Source organism: Phoca vitulina, unplaced genomic scaffold, assembly GCF_004348235.1.
Source record: "Phoca vitulina isolate PV1807 unplaced genomic scaffold, GSC_HSeal_1.0 scaffold5, whole genome shotgun sequence".
NCBI classification, from domain to species: Eukaryota; Metazoa; Chordata; class Mammalia; order Carnivora; family Phocidae; genus Phoca; species Phoca vitulina.
Genome location: NW_022589708.1, coordinates 61,144,819 through 61,168,707, shown reverse-complemented (window position 1 = coordinate 61,168,707; position 23,889 = coordinate 61,144,819). Strand labels below are relative to the sequence as shown.

Below are 23,889 nucleotides of genomic sequence, written 5' to 3'. Positions count from 1 at the left end.
GACGACCTGCCGGCCCGCCCGGCGGAAACGCGCTAGTCCGGGGACGCCGGGGTCGGCTCCGGTCGCCGGGGAAGCCGGTAAGCGGTCCCGCCGCCTGGCAGGGAGCCTCTGGAGGAAGGAACGCGGCCGATGGTGGAGGCCTGGGGCCCGGGGAGCGGGCGGCGCCCCCGCGCGGTGGGGGCGAGTGGGAGACCCGCTCTTGGCGCTCTCGGATCCCCGCCCCAGCTCCGCCCCGGGCCTGGGCCGCTCGCCCGCAGGTCCCCCCCCCCCCCCGCCGCCTCTGTCCTCTCGGCGCCCGCCGCAGCGCCGGGTCCAGCGCTGGTGGCAGCCTGGAGGCGGCGCGGGGTCCCCGGCAGGAAGGATTTGCGCGCCGCTGGCCTCCCCGGTGGTGCGGTCCCCGCGTGCATGCCTTCTCAGCTTGCGCGCCAAGGTTTCTCCCCCGTGAGCCCACTTCTGGCCATTTCCAAATCATTTTACTCGTATTTGACTGGGAGGAGCATGCAAAGGGACTTCGTCACACTCAGTATATACAGCTCTTTTACTGATCTTACGGCTGTCATATTGAGTAACGGGCAGATGTGGGCAGAAAGGACCAAATAAATACTGGTTTTCAGCTAAGAAAAGTCAGTGGTGGTTCTTGCTTATCGGTTACTGTCCATGACATAAAATAAAGACCCTGAAGAATAAAAGAATAGAAATATGGGAAAACTTGGCCTCCTTGTTTTGTTTTTTTTTTTTTTTAAGATTTTATTTATTTGAGAGAGAGAGCAGGAGCAGGGGGAGCAGCAGAGGGAGAGGGAGAAGCAGACCGCGGAGCAGGGAGCCTGATGCGGGGCTCGATTCCAGGACCCTGGGATCATGACCTGAGCTGAGGGCGGATCCTGACCTGAGCTGAGGGCGGACGCTTAACCGACTGAGCCACCCAGGCACCCTTGGCCTCCTCGTTAAATCGGGTATTACCAAGGGCCAGTTAGAATAGTGGCAACTAACTTTTTTCTTTCAGATCCCTAAATACACTGAAAGACCTGACTATTCTTGAAAAGAATTGTGTTTGAACACAATGCCTCTAATTTGGTTAATACGGAGAAATTAATTCTAAAGTTGCAGGGTGGTTCTATGACACACATGAATACAAACGACATTTTACAGGTTGCTGTAGTGTATGTTTTAGTTTGTGATTTTTGCTTTACCTGCCGTGCTCTCTGTGCCTCATAATTCTTTGTGGTATGATTAGAAAAAAAAAAAACACTACAAGTAGGCTTTCTGAAAATTAAGTTAATTCATTCCATTGTTTTTTTTTTTAATGCATCATGTTGCTAAGGTTTTAATAATAATAATGGCTATCATTTATCCAGGGCCTCCTCTGTACCAGGCAAAGTGTTAGGAACTTTATATTCAGTCTCCTTTACCTATGAACCAATCCAGCTAGCTGCTTCATCTGGGAAATACGGAAAGGGAGACTGAAGTTCAAAGACTCTGCTTATCTCTTCTTAATCACAGGCATCTCCAGCTCAACATGTCCTAAAAGGAACAAATGTCTGCCTTCACCATGCCATTCGGCACCCATGCCACACTCCCACTGCCAGAAAAGTGAAACACACACACACTCACAACCATTGTGCTTTTCCTTTTTCTCAGGGAATGGTATCATTCACCCAGTTTACACTGGAAACCTGGGAGGTCTACCTTTTCCCTTTCTCCCTGCTTGTCCCCCATAAATCTGTCACCAAAAATCTTGCCAATTCTTTCCACATATTTCCTTTCGTTTTCTTCGTCCCCATTGCCACCACCCCATTCCACTCCATCGCCATTTTCCCGCCTTTTCTGTTGTTGGAGTCCCACTCCAGCCCTCTTGTTCTCTCCTATGTGCAGTCCATTCGCTCTGCAGCTAGAGTGAGTGATTTTTTTCTAATATGCTCTCTTGGTTAAAATCCTTCAGAGACAGCACATTAATTACCCCAAGGATAAAATCCAGCAACCCGAGCTTGGTTTACAATGGCCTTCAGATAAGGCCCTGTCTGCCTCACCAGCCTGTGACAGTCCTCTTTCAATTCCTTGAACTGAACACAATCTCTTTTGCTCTTAAATAGGCCAGTCCCTCTGCCTACATCACCCTCCCTCCCTCCCCCCATTGCCTAGCCAACTTCCATTCATCCTTCAGGCTTCAGTTAAATATCATTTTCCCGACTCCTCTGGATATTTCTGCCATATGCCAGCATAACTCTTTCTGTAAGACTCATCACCCTACATTTGTTGAGGTGTGAGGTCCCATCTGCTTTGGGGCAGGCATGCTGGCAGGGACCATGAGAGGTCAGAGTGCACTGCTATAAAACTGCCTCTGGCATTGACGTATACAAACCACCCTTGACCCTTGAACAACGCAGCTTTGAACTGCACGGGGCCACTTATATGCGGCTATTTTGATAAATGCAGTACAGTCTGTAAATGTATTTTGTATTCAGGATTATAAAACCTGGCATGGGTGCTCAGGGTCTACCTGTTCAGCCCATAAAGGAATAAACTGCTGTTGTCCTATCATGGTGATTTTGAGCTACTTTGAATTCATTCTGCCTTTTGAAAATATATTTAATTGTCAATGTTTCTGTTTTTGAATACAGTTTGGGAGAGGTCGTGGTGACCGTGTTGGTGGAGCTGGACTGTGTGGTGCCCCAGCATGGATGGCTACGTGGTCCTGAGAGTGATCGGAGAGGGCTCCTTCGGCCGAGCCCTTCTGGTTCAGCAAGAAAGCAGTAATCAGCTGTTTGCCATGAAGGAAATAAGGCTTCCCAAGGTCACTGCTGAAGCCATTAGCTCAAGTTGAAAATGGACATGTAATTTGCCCAGGAAAATGAGTTCTTGAGATTTAACATGGAATTGCTCTTTTGTGCAAAAGATGTAATGGGTTTATTCATTAGCTTTACAAGGTCTTGATGTATTTTATATGGATTTTAGGTAATTTTTGTGATTAGCACAAAGGGAGAAAAGTAGTCTAGGTGGCGATTGCTGTTTATTTTTATCTCAATGAATAATCTCCAATTTTGCCTACCTAAGAGGGTAAGAAGCTTTGCCAGAAGCAGCTCAGGTGCCATATTAATGAAAATAAAGCATAAAAAAAATACAGTGAAGAGCAAAAACCTAACATGTAACCTTTGGTATCAGGGAAGCTATTTTGTGGATCAGTTTTGGGTTTTATCTCCCTGGAAGGTGAGGAAGGTGCTGCCTTATCCTTGTTTATCATAGTTGTCACAGGAAAGAATTTGTGCCATGGAGGCTGCTTAAGAGTATCTTAATCAATTTTTTAGAAATACATTTTAATAAAATTCTCAGAATTCTAAGTATTTATTTCCCCATGGTGTTCTTGACCTCTTTTAGTGATTCTCGAGTGGGCTTCAAAGTCATCTGGAGGTTAAAACATAGATTGCTGGGCCCACCCCTGAGTTTCTGGTTGAGTAGGTCCAGATGGGCCTGTGAATTTGCATTTTTTTAAAGATTTGCTTATTTTGGAGAGAGAGAGAGAGCACAAGCAGGAAAGAGAGAGGGAGAGAGAGAATCTCAAGCAGCCTCCCTGCTGAGCACAGAGGCCAACAGGGGACTCCCATCTCAAGACGCTGAGATCATGACCTGAGCTGGAATCAGGAGTTGGGGGCTTAACCTACTGAGCCACCTCGGTGCCCCCTTTTTAAATATCTTTTTTTAATTCCTTTTTTTTTCCAACGGCAGTTTCTTTTTTTCTTTTTTTTCTTTAAAGATTTTATTTATTTATTTGAGAGAGAGAGAATGAGAGAGAGAGCACATGAGAGGGGGGAGGGTCAGAGGGAGAAGCAGACTCCCTGCGGAGCAGGGAGCCCAATGCGGGACTTGATCCAGGGACTCCAGGATCGTGACCTGAGCCGAAGGCAGTCGCTTAACCAACTGAGCCACCCAGGCGCCCCCAACGGCAGTTTCTTAATTGAAAGATAAGTCATTCGGGATTTTGTGCTTGGAGAGTAAGTTAGGGGATAAACAGTTTTGGAAACTAGCTTTGTAAACCATCTTCTTCCATCCTTACTGCACTAACAAACCAGTCTCTTTTTCATCTGGGCCAGTGGGCTGGAAACGTGATGCAGACAGTAAGACATGAGAGCCTTAGTTTTTCTTTAAGGATATACTGTGGTTAATGGCATGCTGGCTCTCCACATCAGTTATGATGAGGATGATGTGAAAACCGGTTTACATTCTATACTTGTAAGGATATAAGGGGTCAGCTTTAGCATGCAAAATATAGCCATAATTGAAAAATCACCACGTTTTCTCCTAGAGTTTGATAAACATAAGTTGGGTCACAGTGCGTTGCTATAAAACTGCCTTTGGCATTGACGTATACAAACCACGCTTGATCCTTGAACCACACAGGTGTGAGCTGCACGGGGCCACTTATATGCAGATTTTTTTGGTAAATGCAGCACAATCCTGTAAATGTATTTTCGCCTTCTTGTGATTTTCCTGTAACATTTTCTTTTCTCTAGCTTACTTTATTGTGAGAATACATTATATGATACATGTAACATACAGCATATATGTTAATTGACTCTGCATGTTATTCCAAGGCTATTAGTAGTTAACGTTTTGGGGAAGTCAAAAGTCACAAGTGGATTTTCGACTGCACGGGGCGGGGGATCACTGTCCCCGACTCCCATGTGGTTCCAGGGTCAACTGTGTACTGTGTTGCTATGAAGCTCTCAAAGCTATCCATTTTAAAATGAAGTGTTCCATTTATGCTATTTAAAATCTTCTTCTAGTCTCTCTCTGGTACACAGAATTCTAGGAAGGAGGCTGTTCTGTTAGCCAAAATGAAACACCCCAATATTGTTGCCTTTCAAGAATCATTTGAAGGTAAATATGAGTTCCCCCAAATAAATCCATTGTGGAATTTATTTTATGGCCACGAGGCTTTCCTCAAGAGTCTTCTGTTTGTTTTAGCTGAGGGACACCTGTATATTGTGATGGAATATTGTGACGGAGGGGACCTAATGCAAAAGATAAAGCAGCAGAAAGGAAAGTTGTTTCCTGAAGATAGGGTAAGATACGGTGCTACTGTTTTGTGTGCAGGACGTGGCTGCCTGAGGTGTTTTCAGCAAGCTCAATAGATGTGTTTATAAAATATCAAGGAATAAAACTTCTGTGTTTAGAAGAGTTTCAGAATTATATTACTCCTGTTTTGTCCTATATATTTCAAATTTTAAATTTTGTTGTACTGACATTGTAGAAGACAGTTTATTTTGCATGACTAGAGCATCAGAAGAATGAAGCCCAAATTCCTGTGTCATGGGGAATACCTATTCTCACACTTTTTCCTTTTACAATTTAGCACTTTCCTTTAAGTCTGGTACTTCCTGCCTTTTTAAAGGAAAATTGTGTATTAAATATTACTGGAATGACTTGACTAAGGAAAATATTTAAATAAACACCCTGAGTGGGACTTAGTTTGATTTAGGGTATAACGTGTTATAAAAGCATTTGGCATAAATATTTTTATTTAGAAGTTGTGTTGTTAAAAATATGGATTCCAGAGAAGGAGATCAACCTTGGCTTCAAATGAATGAGTCTCCATAGCAAAAAAGAAAAAAAAATCAGTTTGATATTTAATTATAGGTTCCCTAGGTACTTAGAAATTCTGAGTACTATTGACTAGGGATTTATAAGAAGAAAATGCTGACTCACAGGATGGTTGACAATATAATGAAATCTTTTATTTTTTTATTTTATTTTATTTTATTTATTTATTTGACAGAGAGAGACACAGCGAGAGAGGGAACACAAGCAGGGGGAGTGGGAGAGGGAGAAGCAGGCTTCCCGCAGAGCAGGGAGTCCGATGCGGGGCTCGATCCCAGGACCCAGGGATCATGACCTGAGCCGAAGGCAGACGCTTAACGACTGAGCCACCCAGGCGCCCCGTAATGAAATCTTTTAATGTTAATAAATTAACATTCTGAAAAGGCAAATGAAAATCTGACATAATGATTACAGAAAGTTGTAACATACTCATTCCTTAGTGGTGAACTACCTTTATATATAAATTTAAGAAATACTTCTGTTTGGTTGAATTCAAGAAAACCAGAGTGGGAGTTTTATTGAACTAAATTGCTATTTAGATCATACACAAGATGATGGAACATGGGATTCAGTTTTTCTGAATTCCTCCAGGCAACATGGAGTCTTAGTTGAAGTATGTAATTTTTAGGGGTTCTGTATTTACATTACGGAAAATCCAGGTCAACTAATGCCTGGAGACGATTCTTTGGGATTTGGGGTTAACACGAACCAGTTACTGCATTCCTGTAGTTACTGCATGCTCTCTCCTTACAGATACTTAATTGGTTTACACAAATGTGCCTTGGAGTAAATCACATTCACAAGAAACGTGTGTTACACAGAGATATCAAGTCCAAGGTAAGTGGAATACCTTTTGGGGCCTAAAAGCGAAAACAGAAACAAAAACTATTTCACTCGGTCTTTTGTCTGTGTTCCTCTCTTTCCTTTTGGGACATTTTCATTTAGCCTGGAAACATTTGTCAACCTAATATTTATACGAGCCAAGTAAGGTATTACCTGAGAAAGATCATTAAATCTCTTTACTAGTGTATGTTAATAGGCTTAAAGCTCTCTTTGCGACTGCTGACTAAGACCAGACCGTACGTTCTCAGAAGGTAAATCGTCGAGACCTGGACCTGCCCCATGGAGTCCCTCTGACACATTCCCAGGCACTCCATCAGGCTCTGCCTGATACGGTCTTTTTTTTTTTAAGATTTTATTTATTTGAGAGAGAGAGAGTAAGAGCACACATGAGCAGGGGGAAGGGTAGAGGAAGAAGCAGACTCCCTGCTGAGCAGGGAGCCCCATGCGGGACTCTATTCCAGGACCCTGGGATCATGACCTGAGCTGAAGGCAGATGCTTAACTGACTGAACCACCCAGGTGCCCATCTGCCGATAAAATCTTATGCTCACTTGTTTGATTTCTAAGCAGTGATCCTGAATTCCCAAGCAGGGGAACATGTAGCTGTCAAGAGCGTATCTTACCCTTTTGTGTTCCGCTCCGGGACTCAGCTGTCAGCATCTCTACCCTTAATCTCCATCATCAGTAGGCTTTGAAAGACAGCTTCTCCGGAGATCTCTGCCTTGTGGGTGAATGATGCAAGACATAATCTCAGCCTTCTTTTTTAATGCAGAACATCTTCCTCACCCAAAATGGAAAAGTAAAACTGGGAGATTTTGGATCTGCCCGTCTTCTCTCCAGGTATGTGTATCTATTCTGTAGTAGTGACAGCAATCAAAATATCCATTATTCAGGAATGCACTGTAATTGTGCTTTGCCTTTTTATGGTTTTAGTCCTATGGCGTTTGCTTGTACATATGTGGGAACACCTTATTACGTGCCGCCAGAAATTTGGGAGAACATGCCTTACAACAATAAAAGGTAAGTAATGTTTTCACTTGGTACAAGAAGTCGCAGGCATGACTGCTCGGTGACAGGCATTGTAGCCGACAAGTCAAGTTTGGTTTTTGAAAAATATATTTGAAAGCAGTGTGGAATCTAAATGCGCAGGCTTCTAGATGAAAGTCACAGTTTTCTAACTGTTTTAATCAGAGCTGAAAGGAGCTAAATGTAAATGCCAAAGGAAAGGCTAGTCATTTCTAGGGAACAGTATGAATGACATGACTGCTTCTCACACTCTGCTGCTCTCACCTGTAAAAGTCCCGCAGCTCAGGTGGGAAGCAGGTAGCGGTAATTTTCCAGCATCACCAAATGATTCCAGTGTGCAGCAAAATTCGGGAACCCCTGGATTATGTCAATGCGTTAATATTGGCAGGACTTGATAATAAGTACTTAACTGATAGGTTCATTAATTAAAAGAAGATGGTATTAAGACCCTATGATTTAAAACATAGTATTTTTCTGACTATAAGTAATAACGTGCCCATTGATGGAGTGGGTGAGCAGGGGGAGTATTGGAAATACAGAGATATACAAGAAAGGATATGGTAGTCACCTACTTTTTCACTGCTGTTAATAACACTTTGGTGTTTTATCCATCCATTCACTTTCCCCCCTAAACCTAGTTTATGTATTCTATATATAACTTGGCATCCTGCTTTTTAAAAAATTTTATATTATATCATATTCATATCACCACATATTTAAACTCTTCACAAATATTGTTGTTGGTCTAATGATATATTTCCAATTTTCAGTATCATAAACAGTGTTGTGATTAATAGACCTTTGTACATAAATAGGTCATTATTTTGTAACACATTCTTGGCATGAATTCCTAGAAATAGAAACACCTACAGGCTCTTGTTACCTTCTGTCGAGCTGATTTCTGGAAAGAATATGATAATCCGTACTGAATAGTTTCTTTTAAGAGTAAAATTGAGTGCATTGGGGACAGAGTAGCTATAAAGGAACTTACTGGGCCAATTGGGAAAATTAGTTTGGACAAATATTCGATGATATTATTGAATTAAGGTTAAATTTCTTGGATGTGACAATGGTATTGTGTTTATGAGGGAGAGTATCCTTGCTCTGAGGAGATACATGCTAACATGTTTGGGGGTGAAGTCTTTGGTGTCTGCAGTCTTTTTTTCAAGAGGTTCAGATATATATGGAAGAGGGCAACAGCTCGCAAACGTGGCAAATTTAACAGTAGGGGAGTCTAAGAAAGAGCATGTGGACATTTACTTTTCTGTACATTTGAAATTTTAAAAAAATCGAAAGTTGGGGGAAACCATTGATTAAAGCCATTATTTAAAATGCAAAGAATATCACGTAGAAAAAGTCTGGGGCATGACAACTAGGTAATGAGAATGATGGAGGAAACAGAAGTGCTAAGTATGAAGAAGGGTGGGCGTATGGGGCAAGCTATAGGACTCCTTTCTGAGTTTTGAAGAACTGTTTTGTGGAAGAATGAGTGGTCTTATTCTCTTCGTTTGGGAATGTAGAGCTAACACAAGAATGAGTGGTCTTATTCTCTTCGTTTGGGAATATAGAGCTAACAAGGATGAGGGTTCCCAGAAGACACATTTTGGCTTTGATAAGGAAGACCACTATTGCTTGAGCCATCCAACAGGGGCACAGGCTGGCCCAAGGTAAAGAGCTATTTATCAGGAGGTGTGATCAAAAGGCCTGGGGTTGCTCCCAGATGGTCTGGGTGGAAGGTACACTGAATGACTCCTAAAGCCCTTCTTCCAACTATCCCAGTCTGAGTCCACGAATACTCCCTCCTGTACCAAATGCTGCTGAAATGATATCTGAACCACCCTGATTTGGAGGGTAGGGGCTTGGGAGCAGAGTTTTACTGTGAACATTACGTTAGTAAGTACCTAAGTATTAGATCACACTTATGTATTTTATTTTAATAGCTAGGAATTCCTGGTGATTTTTATTCTTATTAAAGGTAATTTTTCGTTTTTCTTTTCTTTTATATTTCATATAATCACTCATAACCCATTTGTCATTACGTTGCTTCTTTATGCTTCCAGTGACATCTGGTCCTTGGGATGCATTCTGTATGAGCTCTGTACCCTTAAGCATCCAGTAAGTATGGTGTGTAAAATGGAAAAGGCAGCCTCTTGTCATATCTGGCTAAGTCCTTAGTAATGTGACAGATTCCACTTGGCTGTGTGCTTCCCTCGGACGCTGTAGGAGCGCTGACAGCATTGACTCCATCTTTGGCCTGCCATCTTGTTCTTCCCTCTGGTGCACAGGTGGTATCACTTTGGATAACTAACTCGTGACCTCACCACCATGCCCCTCCCTCCAGAGAAGCTGGGGGTTAAGGTCCAGATAGTTGTGGAGAATAGGGCAGAGAATAGCTGTGTAAGCCCTGCACTCCCCTGCCCGTCTTGCCCCCAGCCCATTGCCCCTGTCGGTAATTACCCTGCATAAAACTCTCCGTAAATGGTATGGAGTGGCTTGCTTTGTTTTTCAGTATTAAAGTACCTTCTTGGTCTGGAGGATCCATTACTGACCCTCCTCCGCCTTCTAACAGATGAATTCATACCTGTTTCCATCCCCATCCCTCCCCTCCAGCCCCTGGTAACTTCTAATCCACTTTCTGTCTCCGAGAATGTGCGTATTCTAGATATTTCATGTAAGCAGAATTATACAGTACTTTTCTCTTTGTGTCTGGCTTATGTCATGTAGCATAATGTTTTCAAGGTTTATCCATGTTGTAGCACGTGTCACAATTTCATTCCTTTCAATGACTGAATAATATTCCATTATGTGTTTATACCTTGTTTTGTTTATCCATTCATCTGTTGTTGGACATTTGGGTTATTTTCTCCTTTTGGCTATTGTGAAAAAAAAATTATTTTTATATTTATTTTTTTCAAGCTATTTTAAGAATTAGTTTAACAAAAAAGAGGTTAAATAATTTGGCCGGCTTATTTAGCAGTTATTTATTACACAGAACGAACAATCATAGCACTCGTCCCTATTAAGTCTTAGCTTTTCATAGAAATAAATTCTGTCCTTTGGGTACAGATTGAAACTTAGCTCTAACCAAGCATTTTTTCATTTTTTAAATTTTAATTGAAATGTGGTTGACATAGAGTATTATGTTAGTTTCAGGTGCACAACATAGTGATTCAACACTTAACATACATTACAAAATGCTCACGGTAACCATAGTTACCATCTGCCACCATATGAAGTTATTACGATATTACTGGCTATATTCCCTGTGCTGTACTTTTCATCCCTGCGACTTATTTATTTTATACCTGGAAGTCTGTGCCTCTTAATCCCCTCCACCTGTTTCGCCCATCCCCACCCACCCCCGGCAAGCATCTTTACAGATGGGCCTGAGAAATATGAGAGTGAATGATGGAGAAAAAGCCTTCACCACCACTAGGTGAAAGGCACTCACACTGAAACCACGTGCTGTCTTCCTCGAATGTATGTGGTTTATAACGCCAGCTGCATCGTTAGAACAACTTGGGAGACTTTACAAAATGGCGATGCCTGGGCCCATGCCACACTAATTGAATTGAAACCCATGAGGGTGTCCTGGACAGTAGTGTTTTATAGAACAGGTGATTCTAGGGGTGCCTGGGTGGCCCAGTTGGTTGAGTGTCTGACTCTTGGTTTCAGCTCAGGTCATGATCTCAGGGTCATGAGATTGAGCCCTGAGTGGGGCTCGCAGCTCAGCTCGGAGTCTGCTTGAGATTCTCTCCCTCTCCCTCTGCCTCTCCCTCTCCCTGCTCACACCTGCTCTGTCTCTCTCTCTCTCTCTCTCAAATAAATAAATAAATCTTTAAAACAGGTGATTCTAATGTGCAGCCCAAGTGGAGAACCACTGTTTTATACAAATAAGATTATTTTTAAAACTCCAGTATCTTACTTATTATATTCTTTATTCCCCTGATTCTTTTTTTTTTTTTTTTTTTGGTGAACTTTCATATACATGTTCTTATTTTTTCTAGCAAGAATAAGAATTAAGTGCCCTGATATTTGGCACACAATCTGTTCTCTCATCTGCTTTGAGGCAAAAGTAGTTCTCAAACCTTTAGGAAATGGAGAAACCTGGTATAATGTTCCAAAAGCCAGAGACAAAGCAGATTCAGTCTCATTTTTCACTACCTGAATTTTTCCCTTGTTATATGTTAACTTTTTTCCTTTTTCATATCTTCACTTGCATATTTTATTAATAGGGTGCATTTCCAAGGCAGAATGCGAACATGCTCTTACATAAGTATCACCAAGACTAACACCTAATGTTAATTTCAGTGTTTATTCTACAGTGAAGACTTTTTTACATGTTATTCTGGCATGTCATTTTGATTCCCATTCTATTGCTTGTCAAATTTTAATAGCTACTTTGATGACATGAAAGGTAAAAGGGATCTGGCAGTAGACGTTTAAAGCTGGAATAGTCTGGAGTACATATCACAAGGGGGCAGGACTAGGGGGTTCTGGGGAGGAATGAAGCAAAGGGATGTTACACTTATTGTAAGCCTGTTAGTACCACTGACTTCTTAAAAAGCTACACGTATGCATTACTTTGATTTTTAAAATATGTTAAAAATGTGTATCTGCACACACATTGATTATAAGTGATAAAGTATCCAAAGCTGGAATCAATGCTAACCCTTTCTCTAGATGGGGAGGTTTTGCACTGTTTATGTTTACCTTCCTTCTGAACCCACTGTAAGATTTTTTTTTTTTTTTTTTTTAAAGATTTTATTTATTTATTTGACAGAGAGAGAGTCAGCGAGAGAGGGAACACAAGCAGGGGGAGTGGGAGAGGGAGAAGCAGGCTTCCCGCTGAGCAGGGAGCCCAATGCTGGGCTCGATCCCAGGACCCTGGGATCATGACCTGAGCCGAAGACAGACGCCTAACGACTGAGCCACCCAGGCGCCCCCCCACTGTAAGATTTTGAATAGTACCTTAAGGCTCCCTCTGGGAAGAAAAATGACCAGGCAGCAGATACTTTTATAAAATTAAATTAATTCATAAAAATTCCACTGAGCTGATAATTTCTTCCACTCTTGCCTTGTCTCTGCTCTTACAGTTCAGTTTTACTTTTTAGTTTCAGGCAAACAGCTGGAAAAGTCTTATTCTCAAAATATGTCAGGGGTCCCTGTGCCCACTGCCGTCTCAGTACTCCTGTGAACTCCAGCATCTGATCAAGCAGATGTTTAAAAGGAATCCCTCACATCGCCCTTCCGCTACAACACTGCTCTCTAGAGGCTCTTTGGCTCGGCTTGTCCGCAAGTGCTTACCCCCAGAGGTATGTTAGATTGACTGGGAGTGGTTTTCAAGTAGGGTCAAATGGTTCGTTATCTTTTAAACACAACATGTAGTACATGCTTGTAAAAATTCAAATAATGCAGAAGAATATACCAAAAAATAAAAACTTCCTTTCCCTCCTCTCCCTTCCATAATGCTGTTCCCTGAGAATACTCACAGGGAGAATTTGTGTAACCTTTCTTATCTTTCTCTAGACGTGTAAAAACGTCTATTTGTGTGTCTAAATTATAGGTATTTTCTAAATGGCATTTTTACTTTTCAATTGTAAATATGATTGTGAGGAAGAAATGTTGATAATTAAATGACATTATGGCAGTGTCTAAAGAAAAGTGTACCTTACCTTACATCTTTAAATTCTCTACTTGAAATTTTCAGATCATCACAGAATATGGCGAGCAGGTATTAGAAGAAACCAAAAACTCTAAGCATAGTACACCAAGGAAAAAAGGTAAGAATTTTAGAAAGCTTACTTTTTGTTCAATTTTCTTTTAAAATGTAGTTTAACAAAAAAGAAAAATATCATTTTCAAGTTACTAGAGACAATTTCAGAGATCTCCTGAAATTAAAATTTTCTTATTGCTATTTCAGATGTAATTCTGTACTGATTTTTATACTTTTAATTTTCCAGGGATCAAAGAGCCTAGTTTGGAGATTTTAATGATGTAAAGATTGTTCTCTGTTTCATTATTAGTACCATGTTCCCTTTGGTCAGGTAGAAGGCTTCTGTGGCCTGGCCTGGGAATCTAACCATGAAAATACAATGTTAATCTTGTAGGAAATTATCCCCAAGTATCCAAAGAACCATCTGGTAAATAAAATTTTAAAAAGCAGAGCCTTGGGACACCTCGGTGGCTCAGTCAGTTAAGCATCTGCCTTCGGCTCTGGTCACGATTCCAGGGCCTTGGGATCGAGCCCTGCATCGGGCTCCCTGCTCAGCGGGGAGTCTGCTTCTCCCTCTGCCGCTCCCCCTGCTCGTGTGCTCTCTCTGTCTGACAAATAAATAAATAAACGATTTTTTAAATAAATAAATAAATAAATAAATGCCTTTTCAAGAGTTGAAACTGTCTACTGTCCACATAATAGCTGCACAAAATTTCCATACATATTTAGTCGATCCTGAACAAATTTCAAATGTAATTTATTGTCTCTTTGGAAGTTGTCATCTCTTAATTTTTTCAAAGCTATTTTTGTTCCTTTCCTTTCTTTTCTTTTCTTTTTTTTTTAAGTAAACTCTATGCCCAACATGGGGCTCGAACTTACGACTCTGAGAGTAAGACTTGTCATAGGCTCTACCGACTGAGCCACCCAAGTGCCCCTATTTTTGTTCCTTTTTGTTTGTCATCAATGACTCAGACCTTCCATCTGATGAGATCCACCGAAGATGGTAGATTCGACCAGAGTAAGAGAGAAGACAGAAATAGATCATCCACTCGCTGTAGGGACATGTTGCAAACCTTCATTGTTTGGTGCCCACTATTCTCGGGCTTACATACTCCATAAGAAACACTCAAAAACCCTACTGTTTTCTGACAGTTCAATTTTAAATGTTATTTTTGTAGGATTGCATATCCTTTTAGTAATGCAAACCCCTTGGTCTTGTAATTCAGGCTTTTCTCCATTCCTTAAGGGTTAGCCAATTGCCTTTGTTTCCAGTTTGCTTTAGTGTTAACTTTACGTTAGGTACTATTTTGTAGCTTTTGTCCGCATCCCAGGGTAGTGGGAAATTAGTTTTAAAATGCTAGGCAACAACAACAATAAAAGCCAGTCTAAGAAAAGTTTCAAAATAGTTTGGCTAAGTGTAGTCTTACCATTCCTAAAAAAGAGGAGTAAACCAGCGGAGAAAGGCCAGCATGGCAGACCGTGTGTCGGCTGGCGTCTCCGCCGGAACAGTGCACGCTCCGTGAGGGCAGGGGCTGCGTCTCATTCACTCCCTGCGGTATCCTCCGCACCTGTCATCACAGGTGCTCGACAGCAAGTTTTTACAACGTTGAATGAATGAGGAGCATGGAGGGCCAGGCTCTACTGGGCAAATCAGCCCCTCTTCCCGAAGGGATCGTGCCCGGGGTCTCGCTGACTGCCGCCACCAGTGCCTCGTGAGGGAGCAAGCAGCTCCCTTCTTACGAGGGATCCCTGTTCCATGGGCTGTCATAGCTGTCAGGAAAAGCACAGACGCCATAGCTAGCCTGAGCTGGAGGTGACAGTGACCTCCCAGGGAGGCAGAGTATCTCAGCTTCTAGTGCCTAAATGGGCAGGCATGAGTGAATCGCGATGCCCTACCTTTCAGATGTTAACATTAGGAATAAAACAGCAGAAACAGCCTCTTTAAATTACCGGGTGGGATAGGGGCGCCTGAGTGGCTCATTCATTAAGCGCGTCTGCCTTCGGCTCAGGCCATGATCCCAGGACCCTGGGATCGAGCCCAGCATCGGGCTCCCTGCTCAGGGGAGAGCCTACTTCTCCCTCTCCCACTCCCCCTGCTTGTGTTCCCTCTCTCGCTGTGTCTCTCTCTGTCAAATAAAGAAATAAAATCTTAAAAAATAAAAATAAAAAAATAAATTACCTGGTGGGTAAAGCTTGATATCACTATTCAGGCTAAGGCTTTGGCTCTTGGACTTCAAAAACTTCATTTGTCTTTTGGGCTTTCTGCACATCACATGAGGAACTTAATCACGTGAGCCTCTGCATGCCTTCTCTTCCTACCTTCTCTTTTCTTTTTAAGCAGACCCCAGCAGAAGCAAGATAGCTTTGGAAAATGAAGCAACCACGATGGTAAGAGCTTGGAAATTACGTTTATGAAACCCCTGTCTCTTGGGTTCCCCTCTCTTGGGTTCCGTGGGATGTTTGTAAGACTGGGGCCTGGTCCCTCCCGGCCAGCAGTTTCTCGGCCTTTGGCACAAGAAGTAATTGGTGGCTGTCGCCCCCGCCGTCAGCTGAGCTGCTGGAGATCCCCGAGCATTTGGTTCATGTGCCTTGTTTTTCTGTTTTTAATTACTGATGACCAGTGGTTTCAATGTAGATGTGAGAGAACTGTGTTCTGCTTTCAGTCATGAACATCTTGCTTTAGCTTGGCTTTTGGTTTGTTTGTCATTGTGGTAAACCATATATAACACAGAATCTCCCATCCTAGCCACTTTTAAGCATACGATTCAGCAGCATTAATCCCATTCACAGTGTTGGGTAACCATCCCCGCTCTCTGTTTCTAGGACTTTCTCATCACCCTGTTACAGAAACTCTGCCCATTATATAGTAACTCCCCATTCCCCCCCGACCGGCACCGCCACCCCAAGCTCCTGGTGACCTCCATCCTACCTTCTGTCTCTATAAATGTGCCTATTCCAGATATTTCACAGGAGCGGAATCATGCAATAGTTGTCCTTTTGTATCTTTTTGCTTAGCGTAGGGTTTTTTTTTTGTTTTTTGTTTTGATTTTGCTTAGCATAGTATTTTTAAGCTTCATCCATGGTATAGCCCGTGTCAGAATACTTTCCTCTTAACGGCTAAAGGGTATTTAGGTCTGTATTTTGCTCTTGACATCTTTCTGTTCGGAACTTTTAGTGCCTCCCCATTATCTGACAGACCAAGTTGACATTTTTCAGCCTGGCATTCAAGGTCCTGTTTGTCTTGTTTTGCCCTGGGCGGCTGTGAGCTCTTTGACACGAAAGCTGCAGTAAAGGCCTCAAGAGAACAGCGGATCTACTTCCGAGTGTTGTCAAGCTCAACCCAGTAAATCGTGCCCTACTCATGATTTGTTTTTCTTTCCTCATCCACCTTTTAATTCCAAAAAGAAAAAAATGTACTAACAACAAATCATTCTATTTATGGAATGTACTAATAATTAAACTTGTCAGATTTTTTGGAATGGAGATTTGGCAGTAAATAAATAACAGCATCCCACCATTATGTTGCCACAATGGAATAGATCCTGCCCCTGTACTTTTTTTTTTTATTTGTGTGAGAATATCTATTTTTTCCCCAGCTTTATTGAGGCATAATTTATATGCAGTAAAATTTACCCATTAGTGTAGAGTTTGATGAATTAGGAAATTTTATAGTGTCATATAACCACCACCACAATCAAGATCTAGAAATCCCAGCCTCCTAAAAAGTTTCCTCAGGGCCCTTTGCAGACCATCCTGACCCCTGTCCCAGGCAACCACCCCTGTCGTTTTAATACCCCCTACAGTGGACACATCCGTGTGTTCTTGCAGATGAAAAGAGGGTGAAATGTAAGCAGAACGAAGAGAGAGCCAGAAAGTTGGTCAGATAAGGGAAGAGCTGAGGTAGGAAGAAGGTCCCGGGCAAGCCAGCAAGGTGTGACGGTGTGAGGGCAGAGCCGAGTGGCACCGAGCCAGGAGCACTCTTTCAGGCTGTAGTCCGTACGGCAGTGACCATCGGCCCGGATGCAACATCAAAATGCCCTCAGGGCTTTTAAAAACTGCTAATCACCACTACCCGCCGCGATTCTGACTTCTTTGTCTATGGGGGGGCCCTTCGCCCGGTGGGGAGTGAAGTCTGAGAACCACTGTATAGAAATAAGAACAAAGTTCCAGCTACAGCCTACTGTTTATTTATTCACTCCACAAATCATTGAGAACCTATATGCTGGAAACTGTCTAGGCATAGGAAATGTATTCCTTCTCAAAATACATGCAGATTTAATGGCGTCTAGACAGTGTGTTACTATATTTCATGAAATCAGGAGCTTAGATAATTTGGAAAAATACCAAATTAAGTGGGAACATTTTAAAGATTTTATTTACTTATTTTTAGAGGGAGGGTGTGGGAGAGGGAGAGGGAGAATCTCAAGCAGACTCCCTGCCAATTGTGGAGGCCTACATGGGGCTCGATCTCACAACCCTGAGATCATGGCCTGAGCTGAAATCAAGAGATCAAGATGTTCAACCGACTGAGCCACTCAGGTGAAGTGGGAACATTTTGACCATATATAGCAACTTTATAAAATACCTCATTTCGAGGGGCGCCTGGGTGGCTCAGTCGTTAAGCGTCTGCCTTCGGCTCAGGTCATGGTCCCAGGGTCCTGGTATCGAGCCCGTGTCGGGCTCCCTGCTCGGCGGGAAGCCTGCTTCTCCCTCTCCCAGCCCCCCTGCTTGTGTTCCCTCTCTTGCTGTGTCTCTCTCTGTCAAATAAATAAATCTTTAAAAAAAAAAATCTCATTTTGATATTCCAGCATGAAAAGCCCAATACAGCAAACCATACTGAAATTTTTCATTACTCATTGCTTCTATAAAGACCTCTCAAATACCTCTGTTATTTTATATATCCTCTTCATATTTGCATTGATCAATATTAATGATTAGTAATATAGGGGCACCTGGGTGGCTCAGTCGGTTAAGCGTTGGACTCTTGTTTTCAGCTCAGGTCACGATCTCCGGATTGTGAGTTGAGCCTCGCGTCGTAGTCTGTGCTCAGCATGGAGCCTGCTTGGGATTCTCTCTCCCCCTCTCCCTCTGCCCCTTGCTCTCACTCTCTCTTTAAAAAAAAATCAGGATTAGAAATATATATGACTTTAATATATATGTATGTATATGGTTTTTAACTTACATATAAATATGTATGACATATACAGTGGTGTATGGGGTTCTATGGTTATTAATGTTTTTTAAATTCATTAATCTTTATTTAAAATTAAGATAGCTGACTTTGCCTACTTTACTTTGTTTGTAGCATTTTAAGCATTTTTAATCTGTATTTTTGTGCTCGCTTTGGCAGCACATATACTAAAATCTGTATTTTTAATCCCTTTTAAAGCCAAGGGAAGAAGAAGCTAGAAAGTACAGCCACACTAATTTAGAAAACATTAATAAAAATTCAGTTGAAAGTGCACTGGGGACGGTAAACAAAGAGAAAGGTAAGTTATTCAAATTCTAATTGTTGTATAAGTGAGGAATTGGGGAATATGGAAGGAATATTAATTTTCATCTTACTAGGTCATAGGTGTCATAAACAAGTGGACAGGCAGATTTTTGTTTGCTTATCCAGTGATTTATTTAATGGTATAGGAATACTTTATTACTCATAAAAAAAAAGAGAATAGTGTTTATTAATAAGAGCCTTTAGAAAAAAACAGTATTTCTTGCGCTCTCTGTCATAGAAACCATGTGCAGAAATACACAACCTCTTGGGGCTTCATTCTTATACATTGTATAATATATATATGTGTTTTTAAAAATTCCCTTAAAAATTAGCTTTACCTTTTCATTTGGAGGTTTTTTTTTTTCATTCCCTTTACTGCCTAGACTTGAAAAACATTGTGAGTGGATTTGAGTTTGGAAGAGAAAAGAAAGACTTCTTTCTATGTAGTTGTTCAAGTATATGTGTTCATATAGATGATAAATAATATGCTTAGCAATACTTTTTTACATTTTAAAATCAGATAATAAATCAGTCCATCTGAGGAAACTCAGTTCACCAAGTCCTATCAGGCGACAGTGGGAGAAAAATGTCCCCAGCACAGCTCTCACGGCTTTGGAAAACGCAGCCATACTCTCCTCCAGTTTAGCAGCCGGGGATGAGAGAGGTTAGTAGTCAGTTGAACGCTGTTACTATTGAACATTTTCTTTAGGTGATTTTTTTTTTTTTTTAAGAGAGAGAGCAAGTATGGGGTGGGGAGGGCAGAGGGAGCAGAAGAGAGAGAGAATCTGAAGCTGGTTCAACTCCCAGTGTGGAGCCCGATGTGGGGGTTGATCCCACAACCCTGAGATCATGACCTGAGCTTAAATCAAGGGTCAGAGACTTAACCACCTGAGCCACCCACGTGCCCACTACAGAGCATTTTCTCATGGTTGTTTAATGGGCTAGAGATTGTTCTTGTTGTTGTTTTAATGTCACTCTGTAAAAGATATTTGGTGTCACGTATCAGAGCAGTGCTCACGTAGGTGAGTGAAATAGATTTTAGTAGAGAGGAAAATACAATTAACTTCGCTTAGAATACAGTCTGGAAGATATATGCTGAAAATCTTTTTTACGTGGCCCTAACTGTCACCTTTTCACAACTAGGTGGTTCTGTAATAAAGTACAGTGAAAATAACACCCGTAAGCAGTGGCTGAAAGAGACTCCAGAAACTCTGATGAACATCCTTAAGAATGCAGATCTCAGCTTGGCGTTTCAAACATATACAATATATAGACCAGGTGACTCAAGTCTATTACCTACCTGTGGAAACTCTTTGATTTTTTTATTTTTATTTTTATTTCAATTTATTTATTTATTTATTAAAGATATTATTTACTTGAGAGAGAGAGAGAGTTCATGAGCAGGGGGAAGGGCAGAGGGAGAGGGAGAAGCCGACTTCCCACGGAGCAGGGAGCCCAGGGGCTCGATCCCAGGACTCCGGAATCATGACCCGAGCTGAAGGCAGATGCTTAACCTACTGAGCCACCCAGGCGCCTCCCCTTTGATTTTTTTAAAAAGTGTGGTAAGACATGCATAAACTAAATTTACCATTTAAACCATTTTTAGGTGTGCAGTTCAGGGGCATTAAGTGTATTTCCGTTGTGCAGCCATCACTACCATCCATCTCCAGAACTTTCCCCACCTTCCGAATCTGAAAGCATGTACCCATTTAAAGAAAATTCCCTATTCGCCCCTCCCAGAGACTTTGATTTTAAAGTTATAAGATGATTCATAACATTGTACATTTTAGGTTTCCTTGAATCTTTTTTAGCCAGTATTGAGCTCTAATTAAAATTTCCCATGGAGCTTCATTACTTTTAATTGCTTATTTGTTTGCTTGTTTTAATAATTGTGGGACTACTTTGAAGAGTAGCCCATTTTTAACCACGCAAATACACTACTGCCTGACTGACTTTACAGTTCAGACTCCATCATAGTAAACTTTGAGGAATTTCAAGATTTCTTTTGCTCTGTGCTTGAATCCTGCTGTATTGAATAGACCTCAAGAAAGAGGAGTAATTAGGATATGATTTTTTTTATCATTTCTACAGACATTTTCACTAAAATTGTACAAAATTACCTTTTATAATACTATCTGTAGGAATCGAGGCCAAAGGACTGCATTAAGGGTGTGTACATGTGTGTATAATTTTGATAATTCAAGTATTAAGCCATCTTGCTAAGTTAAGATCTAAGATAAATTATGCCAAGTAGAACGTGTAATGCCGTGGCAAGTCTTGGCCGTATTTATTTTAACAGATTTAGTTGTCTTTGTTTATTTGGTCAGTATTTATTGAGTGCCAAACATGCCAGGTTAAGATTTAAAAAAAAAAAAAAAGAATAAAACACAGCTCCTTCCCTGGGGGAGTTTGGTGGGAGACCAGCACTCAAGGAGAGAGGTTTAGAGTGGTGTAGGTGAATTTTTAGAGGTGTGTTCTGATAGAGCTGTGCGCAGATTGTCATAGGTGCCCCGGCAGAGGTGGGTGCATAGAAGGATGGTGTTAAGGAAGGTTAACAGTTGTGAATTTTGTTGTAGCAATTGTAGGTCCTGGATTTTGTTTCTGGTCCCTGTTCACTGTTCAAAACCTATGTCATAGCTCTATTATGAAAGGGTTTTATAAAGATGTAGCCCACATTTTTGTGTTAGGTTATTGTTGTGTGAGCAAAAATCTGAAAGCAGTTGCCATCTAGAAAATTTTTTGAAAGCACGCATGTGGTCTCCATTCCCTAATTTTATTCCCCATCATGGGAAAAAGTTGGGGGTGGGGAGCTCAAAAGAAAAACAACTGGAAGACGATGATCCAAAGATAACTTTATATAGGTTCTTGTATTTGAAGGTTTCAATTATGATTTTCTAAATTTTTCTTTTGAAGAAAGTACTGTTTTTAAATTTAATACCCATACTGATGCTTCACGGGCCTGTCTCATGCCAGAAATCATGCTCTGTAATGGGGAAGGCGCTACAAAAGAAATATACCATTGTCCTCAGTGAGCCAGCAAGCTTTTGGAGGATTTTAGTCCGACATTCACTAATTACGCCACTACTGTTAAAATTGGCATAATTTTCCTCTGAAGGTTCAGAAGGGTTCTTGAAGGGCCCCCTGTCTGAAGAAACAGAAGCGTCAGACAGTGTGGATGGAGGTCACGATTCTGTCATTTTGGACCCAGAGAGACTGGAACCTAGACTGGATGCAGAGGACACGTATGTTGGGATATACCTACATGGCTCTGGCCATTGTGTGTGAAAATCATACCTTAATTTCAAGTTTAGCAGGAGCTGGTTATATTACTCGACATCACAAATGAATAGTCATATCTTGATCTTTTGTCTGGGACGAGTAATGCGTTACGGTATTATCATAGAATTCCTGAGTTCAACCGTTCAGCTTGGACTTAGTATTTTTTAATATATTGGATTTTATTGGCAAATTTTATAGAAACATGAAAGAAGTGTTCCTTTGGAAGAGCTAACAATGTTTTTCCTCTGGTCAGTTGCCTTATGGAGCGCATTTTTCAAAAATGTAAATATTGTGATGGTAGTGTTCTGCTTTGAGCCACCAAAAAATACTTACCGTGCCCCTGCTATGGAGGCTTAATATCGAAATTGTGTCTTCACAGGGACTTTGAGGAGGATGACGACAGGCCTGACTGGGTGTCAGAACTGAAGCAGCGAGCTGGCTGGCAAGAAGTGTTGGATGGGTAACGCCCAAGGAAGTGCTCCTTTGTCACATCGGGTGGATGTTTAAAGTGGGGAATTAATGTTTGGATAATATCAGCTCACGGGATTCAGTTTTCTTTGGGCACAGAATGAAGAGGGGGAAACTGTGAATATTTAAAATTGTTCCTGATTAGTACAAGGCTTAAAAAATCTGTAACTCTCATGAGTTTTTGAACTGAAAGGAGAAGGCGTGGAAGAATGGCTCTGAGCTTCAAGCTTTGCAGTTGGAACAGAAATCGGATGCTACTGCTTACAGTTTGTGTGATCGTGGGCAATTATTTAAGCTCTTTGAGCCCCAGTTTCCACGACTCTACAATGAGGGTGATAATGCCTTCCTCATAAGGGTGCTGACCATAGACCATGGTAGCAGCCCATCATGTTATTTCTGCACTGTTACGATTGGTGCTTAATTGCTGTGTAACTCTTTTTACATTTATGAAAGGTTTGAGGATCTAAATAAATTTAATTGGAAAATAATGTTGTGCAGTTTTCCAGTAAGGCCTGTTTCTGGGTAGTGATCCATGATCTTCCCCAGTGACCCGCCATCCTTAAATACCACCCCTCACAGGATGCACAGAGGCACCCAGGTCAGAGGATCAGCTGTGGGAAGGGGGGGCGGTGGGGCAGTACAGATCTTGTCAGAAGCTGGCAGTCTTGTGCAGGAGAAAGAAATAGGCCAAAGGTGGAAAGTATTGGAAAGTAGAGAGTGCTGTGGAACTAATGGACTAATGGGATGCCAGCTTGTGTGGGTCACCCTGACACGCCTGTGCTGGGTCCTGTCATTCCATCCTGGGATGCTGTTGTGAGGCGACATATTGTACTCCAGAAGAAGGAGGCTCCTCCCTGGAGATCTCACGGAGGTAAGTGTGCAAACAGCAGAAGCCTGAGCAGGTATGAGGAATGGTGCTCCAGTGAAGAACCAGGGCAAGTAGCTGAATCTACAGTAGGATGATTAATAAGGATCTCCTGAAATATGGAATACATACATCTTGTAGATTTAAACCATTTTTTTTTAATCTTCAGGTACAAAAACTGTGGTATAGACCTTCACCCCACCCACTTTATCTACCTTTAGACATCTCGTCATCCTTCAAGACTCTTTTCTGCTCTCTCACAGTCTCTCCATTTGTCATTTTTCAGGACGTTGACATTTTTGAGGAATACCAGTTAGGCATTTTGTAGCATGTCCCTCAGTTTTTTGTCTGGTATTTTCCTCGTGATCAGACTGAGCTCAAGGGTTTGGGGAAGAATACCATGGAGGTGAGGTGCCCTTCCCATCACCTCTCATCAGGGAGTACGCGATTTCAGCATGATTTATTACTGCTGTGGTTAACCTTGGTCACGTGGTTAAGGCAGTGTCTGCCAGGTTCTCCACTGTAAAGTTACCAATTTTCCATTCTTGGGCCCTGGGAAACAGATTTCCCAACTAGAGTGCAGAGTTTATGTACTGTTCCTAATGCC

At 41.7% G+C, this 23,889-nt stretch overlaps 1 protein-coding gene across 1 annotated transcript; it reads left to right on the top strand.

Moving 5' to 3' along the window:
• The first annotated feature begins 6 nt into the window (after positions 1 to 6).
• Positions 7 to 22,872, top strand: NEK3 (NIMA related kinase 3). Its single transcript, XM_032403094.1, has 16 exons — positions 7 to 77; positions 2,619 to 2,791; positions 4,779 to 4,872; positions 4,960 to 5,057; positions 6,346 to 6,429; positions 7,207 to 7,274; positions 7,368 to 7,454; positions 9,521 to 9,575; positions 12,575 to 12,775; positions 13,171 to 13,243; positions 15,515 to 15,564; positions 18,566 to 18,665; positions 19,191 to 19,334; positions 19,814 to 19,948; positions 21,786 to 21,912; positions 22,329 to 22,872. Exons 2-16 carry the CDS (start codon positions 2,675 to 2,677, stop codon positions 22,411 to 22,413), a joined length of 1,518 nt encoding a protein of 505 aa, XP_032258985.1. The 5' UTR covers positions 7 to 77; positions 2,619 to 2,674; the 3' UTR covers positions 22,414 to 22,872.
• The last annotated feature ends 1,017 nt before the right edge of the window (positions 22,873 to 23,889 follow it).

Bases quoted from the DNA above. Each gene is read 5' to 3' on its own strand.
- NEK3 (XM_032403094.1), top strand. From the start codon at position 2,675: ATGGATGGCTACGTGGTCCTGAGAGTGATCGGAGAGGGCTCCTTCGGC. The intron at 9,576-12,574 runs GTAAGTATGGTG...TTTACTTTTTAG, and splicing joins TCTGTACCCTTAAGCATCCA to TTTCAGGCAAACAGCTGGAA. The intron at 12,776-13,170 runs GTATGTTAGATT...TGAAATTTTCAG, and splicing joins GCAAGTGCTTACCCCCAGAG to ATCATCACAGAATATGGCGA.